The sequence below is a fragment of the Octopus sinensis genome, linkage group LG15 (assembly GCF_006345805.1).
Source record: "Octopus sinensis linkage group LG15, ASM634580v1, whole genome shotgun sequence".
NCBI lineage: Eukaryota > Metazoa > Mollusca > Cephalopoda > Octopoda > Octopodidae > Octopus > Octopus sinensis.
The window spans coordinates 31,140,549-31,155,293 of NC_043011.1; the positions used below are offsets into that span (position 1 = coordinate 31,140,549).

At 34.0% G+C, this 14,745-nt stretch overlaps 1 protein-coding gene across 1 annotated transcript; it reads right to left on the reverse strand.

Annotated features, from left to right (window-relative positions):
* Nucleotides 1-2,170: 2,170 nt before the first annotated feature.
* Nucleotides 2,171-9,313, reverse strand: LOC115219854 (40S ribosomal protein S27-like). Its single transcript, XM_029790143.2, has 4 exons — nucleotides 9,181-9,313; nucleotides 8,448-8,556; nucleotides 5,450-5,560; nucleotides 2,171-2,253 (listed from the first exon to the last, which is right to left on the reverse strand). Exons 1-4 carry the CDS (start codon nucleotides 9,184-9,186, stop codon nucleotides 2,225-2,227), a joined length of 255 nt encoding a protein of 84 aa, XP_029646003.1. The 5' UTR covers nucleotides 9,187-9,313; the 3' UTR covers nucleotides 2,171-2,224.
* Between the last annotated feature and the right edge of the window lie 5,432 nt (nucleotides 9,314-14,745).

Here is a 14,745-nt window from a genome sequence, read left to right on the forward strand (position 1 = left end):
ACCCAGAAGTCAAGTCAATTACATTAACCCCAGTGCTCAACTAGTACTTATATCAATTCCATAAAGATGAAAGGCAAAGTCAACCTCAGCAGAATTTGAACTCTCAACGTCAGGACGGACGAATTATCACTAAGCATTTCACCCAGCATATGAACAATTCAGCCAACTCACCCCCTCCTACTTCCTACTGTTAGTGGTGTGGACAGATTTTTTTTTGGTAATCTCTTATGGCCTGGCCCATTGCATGTAATTAAATTTACCTATGCCTACTTTAGACTAAAAGCAATTAACAGCATGATTAGCCAGCCATAAAATGAGTAACTAAAGCCAGCTAAGACTGCTGAAAATAGTAATGTTAGAAAGGTGCTGGAAACCAAATATTAGGATCTGAGATGTTAAATTCATTGCTAACTGAGAGTATCTATTTGGTGCAACATGCTAGAAATAGCAGCCAAATCACACTAAAATCATCCTCTACAAAATAGCCACACTGATCTGGAGTTCCCTAAATGAGGCAGTTAGGATCAAAATGCCTCTAAATCATGTTTGACCTGGGGTTAAACTAAGGATCCCTATAACTTCACCAAGCTTAATGATAATCAACAAACTCATCACCTTCAAACATCAATAAAGTGGAAATGGCTTAATTGACATTCCAGTATTGATTTCCAATAGGATCTATTGAGCTGTGTCAACAGAACTTGCAACATGAACTTTTTTGATGTTAAATTATACTTCATTCAATACTAACTTCTTGTTTTAAATCGATTTTAATTAAAACCTATCGAAGTTCCTACTACCAGCTTAATAATTAAAGTTATTTTACTAAATTGTTCATTATTTTCACAATTTAAAATTAAGTTAACCCTTTTGATACCAACCAGGCTGAAACTGGCACTGAAATACAAATGTCTTAAGTTTTGAATTAAAATCTTCCATCAAACTTTAGTCACAATTTATGTTCCTAATATTAATAATAACTAAGTTATTTTAATTAAATTCTTTGTTATATTTAAAATTAATTGAAAGAAACAGAGCATCTCAAAATAAATATGGTAATGAAAGGGTTAAAGTCAGTGTATTTCAACAGAAAAACAGCCTCAATTTCAATAAAAATAAGAAGGAAAAAAAACTTATTTATGCCAAAATCAGCTGTATATAATCCAGTGCTGAAGCCATGATTATCTCATTTATTCCAGTACATTTTACAATGTACCTTTCCCCTTTAGACAATCAGGTAGAAGAGAAATTTTATTTCTACAAACTCTCAGCATGACCAAGCCTGCAGAAGTATACACCTCCTCCTAAATTAGAAATTCACCAATATATATTTCTATGAGAATGTGCACACTAAAAGATACACCCAAGCACAATCTTTATTATCCAACCCCAACACACACTGGCTCGTTTCCTTATTTAGCCCTTGCTTATTATCCACTCTCTTGTATTACATTTTTGATACCAAAGTAATGTTATGATTCATGCACAAGTTTGGCACAAACCAGGACAGAAGACAGATGCTAACTTCAAGTTTGTCAGAAATAGCCAAGACCAATCAACAAACTGCAGAAATTAGTTATCTCTTTTGCTATGGAAATCAGATGCATCTGCTCAAAATTTCATTACCAATCTACCCTTTGTTGAGGAATGGCATATTTGAAACTATTTATAACAAGTTTATTGAGGCAATGTGATTTGCGGAAAATGCCAATTCTATTCTTTGGCTGATATTTAACATCATTGCTGGAATAACCAATGAAATATAATTCCACATTGAAAAAGTTAATAAGCAATACACTAGATTCTGAAATCAAATTTAAAATGGTTTTAGTTTTGATTGATTGATTGATTCTAGTTTCAGCTTATGAGCTGTGGCCATGCTGGGGCACCGCCATTTTGAAATATTGAAATATTAGGAAAATGAATTGGTAATTCTATTGTTTATCTAACATTGGCAAAATGCCATACATTTTCGGAGAAGAGTACATACTAGCCCATGTTTTACAGATCCTAAATATGAAATGGTCAGAGTAGAATTTCAACTGAAACATGGAAATGAAACCAAATATTTTGTCAGAAACTCTACCTATTTTAACACTTACTATGTATATTAAATAACACTGAAATAACTAGATTTGTGTAATAAAGCAAAAACTCTAAAACATGAAGCTGAGGCTCAATTTCTTTTATTTTAAACCATAAATAACTTCAGGTCATCACTCTATTAATGTTGTTTTCTTCTGAATGAACAACCTGTAGAAAAAGTGAAAAAAGAATTATTAAATGACTTGTTATTGTAGAGTCCTGTTCAAACTAACAAAATAAAACATTGTTCCAACAGCTGTATGTAGCTTCGATATATATTAACAGTCAAGCATTCAAGTGGAAATGCATCAAAGCTCTCCTCACCCAATCAAACATAAAGGACACTCATGTTCTATGACAAGCTAATGCTCATTGCAGAATCAAAAAATTCCAATATACAATATAAAACAAGTCTGAGCTAAGAAGAGGGTGGGAAAATATGGTAAAGACTAAGGTATTCATTTATAGAAAGTATCTGCTGACCTTGCATAGTATACAAAAAGGTAAGAATTTAACTTATTTACTCATTATGAGAGAAATTTAATACAAAACATTGGGTTCAAAATGGGAGAGTAGCAGTGTTAAAAAGAAAATTTATTACTTATCTTTTGCTACAAAATACAGAGGAGGGGATCACACATTCAAAATCATCGCACTCAAGTAAATACATGTAATTGAGGAAAATATTTTATGTACAAAGATGTACGTAATATAACAGGAAACCAAATTTTTGTAAATACTTGAGATGAACTTGTAACAATGAAAAATGAGGATGTTATGTACAGTTGGGTAAATTTTAAACTCAACAGTTGAAATTAGCATCCTTCATAAGGAAGGATAGAACATCATCATTTAACGTCCGTTCTCCATGCTAGCATGGGTTGGACGGTTCGACCGGGGATCTGGGAAGCCAGAAGGCTGCACCAGGCTCCAGTGTTATCTGGCAATATTTCTACAGCTGCTACTAATTCAGACACGCATGTTTGACACTGTTCCTTATTTTGTTGCATGATGTCTTGCATAGTTATATAAATGCTAGGTCTTTTTTACTTGTATGTGAGATAGTTAATCAAACGTGTGAGTAGTGATGATGTCTCAAATGTCTGTTATTATTGCTTTAATATCTACAAGATCAATCACTAAAAAAAAAAATAACATATGTTCAAATGGTTGACTGGAAAATAGTAGGTAATTTGTTACACAGGCAAAACTACATTGTATGTGGTGTTGGAGATTTTGTTTCGGTCATTTAAGAAATAGGACAAACTACATGTCTAAGAAAATGTTCTGCGATTGACAGAATACTGACAAAAGCCGCAATAACTTGAAAGATTATATAATCAAGAAAGTGTCTGGACACTAGCTGTTCAGCATTTAAATCAGCCATATCAGGCCCGAACATTCTACTTGCTCTATGTTCAAACTTGGTTTCCCACACCTACCCTACAAATGCCATTGTAAAAAATAAACAATGACAACATTGATATCTTGAAGTTGAGGTTTCAAATATGTAGTGTGAAATGGCACCAAGTTGAATAGGTACAACCGCTTGTTGTAGACATTAAAGCAATAATAACAGACATCTGCGTCATCACCACTACTCAGACATTTGATTAACTACAAAAGACCTAGCATTTATGTAACTATGCAAGACATCATGCAACAAAATAAGGAACAATGTCAAACATGCTTGTCCGACTTAGTAGTGAACCGTTCTATCCTTGCTTATGAAGGATGCTAATTTCAACTGTTGGGCTTAAAATTTACCCAACAGTACATAAATCCTCATTTACCACTGGTGTTTGGTTCCAAAATGACACAATGTTAAATACATCATCATTTAATGTCCATTTTCCATGCTGTCACAGGTTGGATGGCTTGACAGGAACTGGAAAGACTAAGGAATGCACTAGGTTCCATAGTCTGTTTTGGTTTGGTTGCCCTCCTTAATAAAGAGTGCATTGGATGCTTTTTTTTTTTTACTGGGCACTTTGGTGACCAATTACAAATGAATAATAGAACACATGGGAAAAATAAGTTTCATTCAGAGACCCCCAAGTAGCCCTGAGCATTGTGGATGGCGAAAGGGATGCACCTTTGCAGCCCAAGTACAATCTTTGACCAATTGCTGACCCGTGTTATCACAGAGTCATGGTTCACAACTGAGCCCACTGCGATATCACAGATTAGTAACAAATGAATCAGTCCTAAAGGAGGATAGATGCACTCCCATTCAAACTCTCTACAATAGTTAAGCAGCTATCTTTAGTCCTAGCAAAACTACCACTCAGCAAAAGGATTCCAACCACAATTAGATAATTGATATCTAATCAATCAAATCTGGCGCATAGTGCTGTGACCGGTTGGTTCTTTTAATGTACATTACATTATAGTGAAGTTTTCTCTAACGTTTAGGCCAGTTTACAAACCCTTTAGCATTCAGATTATTCTGTCATATTCACTTTGTTTTGAATTAATCATGCATTATCCTATACCTTTGAGATTTCGCTGACGGCACGTAAAAGCACCCACTACACTCAGAGTGGTTGGCGTTAGGAAGCTGCAGAAACCCTGCCAGATCAGATTGGAGCCTGGTGCAGCCATCTGGTTTGCTAGTCCTCAGTCAAATCGTCCAACCCATGCTGGCATGGAAAGCGGACGTTAAGTGATGATGATGAATTATTTATTTTGAGAATGAAAAATCTCTATAGGATAGACGTGAGAGGCTAGGTCTAGCTAGTTTGAATATTAAACAGGTAGAACATTTTGGCCAGATATGGCTGGTTTAAATGCTAAAGGGTTAAAGCAGTGGTCAAAATCCCTGGGGATCAATGAGGGGTTGATGGTCCAGAAAATTTGGAGGCCCCTGGGTTAAAACAATGATATGTGAAAGATGAGACAGCTTTGTGAACAGTGAACAAAATAAGTGTGTAAATACATACAGATATGCACATTTTGTTGCAAAGATGTGAGATGGTAAATACTGAAGCTTAAGAGCGTATATATCCCTTCATTTAAGAGATGATAATTATTAAAGACAAAATACACCACATATGAATTAATATATCCTATATGTGAAGAGAATCTTGTATAATGAAGACTTATTCTCTAAATTACTTATTAACAAAGGAGCAAGCACATAACAATATTGATTTTTTGCAATCTTCTGGTTGCTGAATATTATCTTTAAGGTTAGGCATCCCCATTATTTTATATCACTTTCCAGGCTAACATGTCATCATATTCTAAGCTGCTGCTCAGTTCAGAGCTACTGCTCCTGAAGACAGTTGCTTGAACAACAAATGATATCTTCATTCACAGAATTTATAATATGTTTATTTGAACAAAAGAGAATGCTTCTTACCTTCTGTAAGTCTGGCTTTGCCTCCTGTGGGCTGACATAATACAGTTGAACATCCAACACACAGAACAACAGTCTGAGCATGACTGAATACTGTGGTGATTTTATAACATCCTGGAAAACACAAACCAACACATTAAAGTCAGTCTCTCTACAATATCAATCAACATTTAATTACTTCAAATGTCACAGACAAAATTATGTGAAAACAACCATCTATTAGCTAAATGGCAATTATCAAGCAACTTCAAAAGATTATCATCATTAAACGTCCATTTTCTCTGCTGGCATGGATTGGACGGTTTGACAAGAGATGGCAAGCCAACCAACTGCAACAGGCTCCGTATGCTACATTAAAGTCTAAATACTAAAATAGTAGACATCAAAAACTACTTTCAAATTGCCGCCCCTCAATGAATATATATTCACAAATTTACATTTAGTTAATATAGGCAGATTACATAGAATTAAAGTGAAACTTGCAGCATTTACTCAAGAATATAAATCTGAGCAGTGAGAAAATTACAAGAGAATCAGAAAATTCCATGCATTGATCATAGTGCTTCAGATTCTAACCAAACAAAACAAGAATACTTGGTCACTTTCATAAATAAAGGATCATATCTTGCTTCAATTACCAGAACTAATCATATATCAAATTTTCTCACGAAAGAGACAACTTCAGGAAAATAATTCATTTAAACAAAAGTCACCTAGTAAATAAGTCTTCAAGAATACATATTGTTGAACACTTATAAATACTAAATAATGTTTTAGGTGCTACATCAAGAAAAGATATTTCTTATGCAATTTAAATATTTACGTTGCTGTGAATCACAGCAATTGACACAGATTTATATTAGGTGTGAGTGAAGATAGGTGAACTTTCCTATTGTTCGCCAGGCTTTGATAAAAATTCAATATTTGGACATTTCGGAATCCATTCATATTCTTGTTTATCCCCGCTATTCCTGAACGAACTAAAAACTATGTCAAAAACTGGTTATACGGTTGCCTTTTTCAATCCCAGTACACCTAGGAATAAAGCATCCGAAATATAGTTCATATTTCAAGATTGTAAGGTGCGTGCGATTTGTGAGATTCCTATATTCCTAGCAGGTGAAAACCAAGCGAAAAATTATTTACTGTTTGAAAGTAATATTATCTTTTGATCCTTAAATATTGCGAAAACCAAAATAAAACAGCAAATTTAACGAATCGATATTTATCAAAAGATAAACAAATAATCGTTAATAGTGATTAGTAAAAATCGTTAAATTCTTTTTTTCCTATGAAAGTGAAAGTCATTATTCAAGGGAAAGCCCAGCTAAAATTTAAAAGACGCGTAGAAAGTGAATATCACACTAAACAATTTACACCCAATTCATAGCAACCATCACACAAGCAACATATTTACAGCATTCACCAATACACAAAAATCGTGTATAATTTCAGCTTACAGATTTTTCAGAAAAATAATAATTAAAATCCTTTCTACTATAGGCACAAAGCCTGAAATTTTATGGGTAGGGATTTAGTTGATTACATTGACCGCAGTATCCAACTGGACTATATTATATTGATCTCGAAGCGACAAATGGCAAAGTCAACTTCGGCGGAATTTGAACTTAGAACTCAAAGACGGGTGAAATGCCTAAGCAAATTTGTCCGGCATGCTAACGATTCTGCCAGCTCGCTGCCTTAATAATAACGATTTCTTTAAATCAAGCTTATTTTACACAAAATCGAAATTTACAATTTTCTTTCGTTCATTAAACGATTGTTTTATTTTTCACACAGATTATCTTCCTTTCGGTTTGTTTGATTTTGTTGTTCGTCATTTTATTTGTTCAAAGATCGAAAAATTAACACGAAGCAATCAATTATTGTACGCTAACTTCAAAAATTTATTTTATCTTAGTTCATTCATAAAAAAAAAACTCTGATAAAATGCCGAGTAGTATTTCCCCGACTAGTTAATGTTCGGAATTCAATTTAGCTTTTCATCCTTTCTGGGTTCGATAAATAAAGTACCGGTTAAATATTGGGAGCCGTTGTACTCAACTTTTTTCCTCTTCAAAATTGCTGGTCATGTGTAAAAAAAAATTTTAATCGTTATTTTATATATTTGCAGCAAAGACAACTCTGCTGGCTTAGTTAACAAATATTCCATTTATACTATAAGGAGCAGGTAGAAGAATAAAAATGGTGGATATTTTTGAATCCTAAAATATAGATCCAGATTTAACAATCGAAATCAACTTCAAGTCACAATCTACTATTATAATTAAATGACGCATTGGATCCTGGGACCAGTTGAATCAGATGTCAAGAGGCTAAACAACATACAAATGTTAAAGAAAAACAAAAGTGCCTTTCATATTCACGTGCAAATGAAGGCAAAACAATTAAAAACAAACAAAACTAGATCCTAAGCATTTTAGGAGATTGGCGACATTAAATTACATATTGAATATTTAAAACCAGCATGGGCAACCTTTTCGGAGAAGCGGGTTGCACTACTAAGAAAAATTCATGGTAGTTTTTCATTAAGCGTGCAATTCAGAAAATCCCGCGGGCCGCAGTTTGTTCATAACAAAATCGCTTTATACTATATGACACATTTTCAATCAGTTTCTGAATGGTCATCATGAATATAATGGGATACACTGTGAGAAAATATAGTGTTCAACTTTGAGATCAACAATATATTTCAACGCACAAAATCATGGGCTAATGCTGGCACACGCCTTCGAGCTAAAACGAAAGATTGCCTCATGGACCCTAACCCTAAACACCGGGTGTCCGTATTTTTTTTCCCACCGGGTGCGGATCTAGATATTAACCATTTTTTTCCTTAGCCAAATTTTGTATTAGTTATTTAAATATGTATTTTATCTTCATTTTTATGATTGTTTCATGTCAAAATATTTTGAAACTTAATTACCATGGTAATATTAAAGTGTTAAAATATACCTTAAAATAAATAAACTTAACTTACCTGGGCATTTGACATCCATAAAGTAACTGTTCGGAGACTGTACAAGTCGTTTTAGTTTACATTTCCTTCTTTCCTTTTCTAAGGAAGGATGCAATAAATCTTTGGCGAGCTGCAATGATAGAAACAGAAATATTAAACACTTAAACATTCACCACGTGTGACTTCAGAAATATTAAATTAAAAGCACGCACTTAGAATATCTGCTAAAAAGACAGAAATCTTAAAGAGATTGCATCTTCCAATGAAGGACTTGACATAATGGTTTCAAGAACAAGAGAAATGGATCGAAAATGTGAGAATTCTTGACCTTTTAGTAGCTTTTAAACCAATACAAGTGTTATAATTAAATTATTAAACAAGATCGTGTGCGATCACACACGGTAATTAATCTTAGCTAACAAAACATGTTTAATAAAGAACTTACAGAATTAAATTATATAAAGAGCTTGTTGTGAGATGGATAAATGGGGAAATGTATTAAAGGTATATCACTTTTAATTTAGAAATATTTTTGTTGTTAAACAGACACCATTATTAATTTCGATAAAGCGGAAGTCACATCGCATGTGTTTATATAATGGGGAAAAAACACAACACAGGACCAAATATAACGCTAAATATTGCAATTTTACCGAATTGAGATACTAATTAACGATTTCTTTGTTATATTTGACAACAACGAGTGAAGATTAAAGCACAAACAGACGAAAAAACAGAGCAGCATATTACTAACCGGCATGATGTTCCGTTAAACCGTACAGAAAGGAAGTTCAAGGGGGAAATTGCTTATATATATAGTAATAAAGTTAACGACTTATTCTCAGCAATAGTATCGTATTCATGCCATTAATCTTTTTCTATAATTAATTAAATTTTGCTGTATATCTAACAGAGAATATACGCTTTTTATGATATTTTTATTCTTCATATAGCAAATGCATATCATGAATATTGAAATCAGTGAAATTAGGTTTAGAATGTGACAAGTGTTGCATATTTAGGTGAAAATTAAACTCAGGTTGTTAAACCGTAACATTGGAATCAAATCCACCTGTTTATTCCTTGTTCTAATATACATAGCAGCAAATATACTACTTAATATAGTTTCCTTTCTCATTTTTTTTCCGTGGGTATAACTCCTAATTATGGACATTGATACTTTACCATGGGGAGGGAGGCAATTTTGAAATTTTGTCAATATGCAACAAGTTTGCTTCTTAATTTTTAATCAAATTAATTTTCCCTTTTTCCTCTTTGCGACTGAACTGCTCAATATATTTTTATTGAGAAATATGTTACCCCACCAATATTTCTTAAGCACGCGCTTCCCCTACACTCCATTTGACCCACCGTTAACATCACCTTTCCAGTTTATTTCATTATAACGAACCAACGACGCAGTTTCTATGAATTCACTCGACCCGCAGGAGATTGCAGCCAAATCTCCTTCAAATCATATTTTCATTATTAGATAATATTGTCTTATGTACACTGTGGTTGAAAAAGAGACGGAGCTCCTGATGTTGGCTGGAATACTATTATCATAGATACGTCCGGTCAATCAGAGTTCATTTGGGACGTATTTGCTTTGCCATAAATACCGAAGATTCTCTCTCTTACTCTCTACATTCCTCCTCTCTCTTTCACTTTCTGCATTCTCTCTCTCTCTCTCCCTGCCTCCTTTTCTCTCTCTCATTCACACGTAACACACGGTATCCACCTAAGGTAGGTTTCCCCTACGTAAACCCGTTTGAAATAGTCAAATTTCATTCACATCACACCCTACTGTTTTAAATAAAGAAAGGATGTATTGAATATTGTAATAGCTGGGGTATAATATACTTATGGCTAGAGTTTTATTGATATTGCTATCATTTATCTGTTTACGAAACTGAAAAAAATAAAAAGAAAGAAAGCTAAAGTTTGTGAAAGTGATGCCAAGATCTAATGGTCGCAGTTGAAACACTTTTGAATATAAAGCCTGTTCGATCAGAGTCATGCTGAGACTAACACAAACACTCACAGAAGTAAAGCACTAAGATATTTCATTCAGTGATGAATTGAGATCATCTAGAATAAAAGTATCCTGACTAAAAATGCCGGGAAATATCCGCAGCCAGTGACCCACAAATTAGTAATTAAACAATCTATTCACTCAGTTATATCACTTAAACTTTCCTCACTAACATAAATAATCCTGGATCTTTTCCTTTGTAACATAATTTCTTGTTAACTAAACACTTTTAAACTTTGTATACTGGTAGAATGTGTTTATAAAACATCATTTTTTTCTTGGCTTTATTGAGAAAATTCTATAGGCTGTAAGATATTTCGTCTGAAATTTCGAGCATTTCGGCAATTTTAACCAATCGCTGGAGTCCATTTAGGTAAACAACATTCCGTGCTGTATGAATATGTCCCTCCTTTAAGAAACAGATTGGGTTTATTTACATTTGTGAAGAAAAAAAGATACCCTTCCCCAACCCCTAACCCTAAATCTAAAATAGATTGAAATGCAATAGATCGATACTAGGGCCATAATTATGGGTGACATTTTCATTTGACACTGCTAGAAAAAAATCCTATTTTCCGGAGCAGTGTCGTATGAAATTGTCACCCATAATTATGGCCCTAGTATCGATCTATTGCATTTCAATCTATTTTAGATTTAGGGTGAGAGTTAGGGTTAGGGGTGGGGGAAGGGTATCTTTTTTCTTCACAAATGTAAATAAACCCAATCTGTTTCTTAAAGGAGGGACATATTCATACAGCACGGAATGTTGTTTACCTAAATGGACTCCAGCGATTGGTTAAAATTGCCGAAATGCTTGAAATTTCAGACAAAATATCTTACAAACTATAGAATTTTCTCAATAAAGCCAAAAAAAAATGATGTTTTATAAACCCATTCTACCAGTATACAAAGTTTAAAAGTGTTTAGTTTACTAGAAATTGTGTTGAAAAGTGCCGTTCAAAAGGAAAAGATCCATAATCCTTCCCGAATACTTCCAATTTCTTTGTAATTCTTGACTCTGACGCGTGGGGTTTGATGTCGCTTGAGTTGAACTGGTCAATGAAAACATGGAATAACTAAAGCAAATTCGTGAATATTTATTGCTGGACATAGATATTTGATGTTGACAAATTAAAGCATACTCTGAAAATATAGAAAGCTATCTGCGTGACATCATGTGGTCAGTCTAAAAATACTCGAAGTCATATGCACAAATTTCCGAGGCATTCAGTGGCGTCGGCAGTTTGTGGATCGTCTGCGCTGTAAGTTGCATGCCAAACGGTTTTTGTGGGGGTACAAGAAGTCAAATTTTAAAACATTTGAGAAAACTATATCATGCCACAGCTTCAAGCTGATTGGTTGATTTATAGATATATCTCTACTTGTGGTTCACTCGTGGTGTCTGACTGAGTGTCTAGTGGTTAGGCTTCAAATCCCCACTACGGCCAGCTCCATTGCGTGACTTTTAGAAGCCTCCTGGAACTTTTGTTTTGAGGCCCCATCCCTTCAATCAAAATTCAAAATCTATGCACCTTTTATTCATAGCTTTATTTTATTTTATTCTAACTGAAGTTCAATATTTCACATTATCCTAAAGAACATCTTTAAAAGTACAAGTTCAATTTATCTAGGTCTATTATAAATTTCATTAAGTAAAATTTCCAGACATGAATAAAAAAAACACTTTTATAATCCAGTCAATTTTCAAAGACAAACATGGCATACTTTTCACTTCACGAAATCATCGATTAGTTCAGAATAATCAAGCTGAGGGCTAAGTTCATATCCAATAGATATCATAGACAATCCACAAAGTTTGGTACACGTTTTTGGTACAATGTAATATTTTTACATGAACTTTTGCAGGTACAATGTGTTACCATTTTATTTCTTGAAATTTACAGTTAACATAGATAGTTTAATTCTTTTTCAACATCTTAACCAAAGTAAATAGATGACTCATCTACAAACTTTGATCTTAACTGCAGAGGTCCTTTGAAACTGCAGGGGTTGCAGGGATACAGCCATGGCTCTGGCTATAGCTCACTCGTTTTGCTTGCTGATACAGTACTTTATGTTATTCAGAGAAATACTGGCATCAACCAGCAATATTTAGTCAAGCAAACTGTCCCAGATCCATTTCTATCCCCAGCACATTCATTTATACTTTTTAGCCACCAAATATGTTCCTTAAAACAAAATCTAAAGGCCTAGATAGCATCCCTTCTATGACTTGTAAGCAATGTTATGAAAGTATTCCATCTTGTTCTTAAAATACTCGGTTGTCCAGGAAGTTCATGCCGATTTATAGAAGCTTACATTTCGACTTGTTTTAGAACATGGTTGAGCCATTAAATAGGATTTGACTACACTTCCATTTAGAGCACAGTTTAAGCTGTCTTTTCGTGGAAGAAGGTTTATGTTCCTATAACCTGTGTTAATTCTGTAACCCTTTAAAATGGAAAATAAGAAAGTTCATTTTCAGCACTTGATGCTTTGGGAACCAGACAAAAATTGCTGAAGCTCAGCTGGGATGTGTTACCACACCCTCCATATTCACCAGATATTGCTCCTTTGGATTTCCACTTATTCAGGTCGCTGCAGAATAGTCTAATGGTAAAAATTTCAATTCCTTGGATGACGTAAAAAGATATTTTCATGAATTCATTTCAATGAAACCACCTCAATTCTGGGAAGAGGGTATTTTCAAGTTAAAGGAAAGATGAAGACGCATTGTGCAACAAAATGGTTTATATTTGGTTGATTAAAAATGTAATGGCAAGTATTTATTGACCTTTTTCTTTCCTTTAAAAATCAGCACGAACTTTCCGGACAACCCAATAGATTCATAAATAAATACTGTAAGTCTCATATGCAAAAATAGGCTGTGTTAAATACCTGTGATAAGTTTGGAGAAAAGATTGCTGCTGTCTTACACTATTTCATTCATTTTAATAACTGCTCCACAACTGAAAGCAATCGCATAGCTTGTACATGCGCCCGGCACAACTCTTGACTTTGCCAGACCCCATCCTGGGCCAATACAGCTTATACAGCAAACTCAAAAGTTCTAACTCCATAAAACTGTTGCCCGGGGCAGACATCTCCTCCCTAGCTATGGTACTAACTTAAGAAGAAAAAAGTACCAGCAATCTATTCTTCTATTCTTCAAATTTGTCTTCCATCTTAGCAGCTGTGATATGTCTTCATTGGTTACATATATCATATATATATATTTGTTGTGCAAGATTTTTTATAGAAGCTTACCTTTATGGCTGATGGTTAGTAAGGAGAGACACACAAATAAGAAAGAAGAAAGCAAAGGACCACTGATGCAGTCACAGGAGTGTGACGAAAGAACTCTGGCCGAGATAAGATTAAGATTAATGTAAAAAATAAATAACACTGAAGCAAAGTAACACCAAATATATAGTACGTGTGTTTTTATTGGCTAAACTGGCAAAATGACCATTCCTAAATACTACAATATATATATATATAGTTGTATATATATATATATAAAGTATGGGGATTTAGTTCACAGGTGATCTAAATGATTAGGTATGCTAGGTAAGTGCTGTAATGGATTACTAGGGCTCCAAGGTTGTAGCCAAGATGGTAGTTATGGAACCATTGCAGATTTCTGATGCAAGAGTTATATAATTCTTAAAGAGGACAACAAACATTAAGGCAAGGCAAACATCTCAAGTCATATATATTATTATTACTGGAAAAAATTCAAAGTCTTACAGCTGTTTCTGGGATATCCCAGAGTGAATGGGATATTCTGTCATCAGAGACAAATAGGGAAGAATAGGGAAAATGAGAAGGGTGTATATTAATGAAATGACAACATAAAGGAAGGGACTAAAGGATAAGGAGATGAAGAGAGAGAAGAAAAAAGAAGCATAAAAGTTTATAGTTCAACTTTCCGATGTTGTAGATGCCGTTATTGTTTGCGTCTTTTTTCTCTGGATGCTTATAATATCCGGATTTTAACCAACATGGATCTCTACAGGATTGTACCTAAGGACTTAGGCATTTGTTTCTACAACATCGGAAAGTTGAACTATGAACTTTTATGTTTCTTTTTTCTTCTCTCCCTTCATCTCCTTGTTCCTCTACTCCCTTCCTCTATGTTGTCATTTCATTAATATACACCCTTCTCATTTTCCCTATTTGTGTCTGATGACAGAATATCCCATTCAGTCTGGGATATCCCAGAAACAGCTGTAAGACTGAAATTTCTCCAATAATAATAATAATAATAATATATATGACTTG

Excerpts from the sequence above, each read along its gene's own strand:
- LOC115219854 (XM_029790143.2), bottom strand. Across the intron at positions 5,561-8,447 it reads TATGGATGTCAAATGCCCAG|GATGTTATAAAATCACCACA; the intron begins GTAAGTTAAGTT and ends TGTGTTTTCCAG. Across the intron at positions 2,254-5,449 it reads CAAAGCCAGACTTACAGAAG|GTTGTTCATTCAGAAGAAAA; the intron begins GTAAGAAGCATT and ends CTTTTTCTACAG.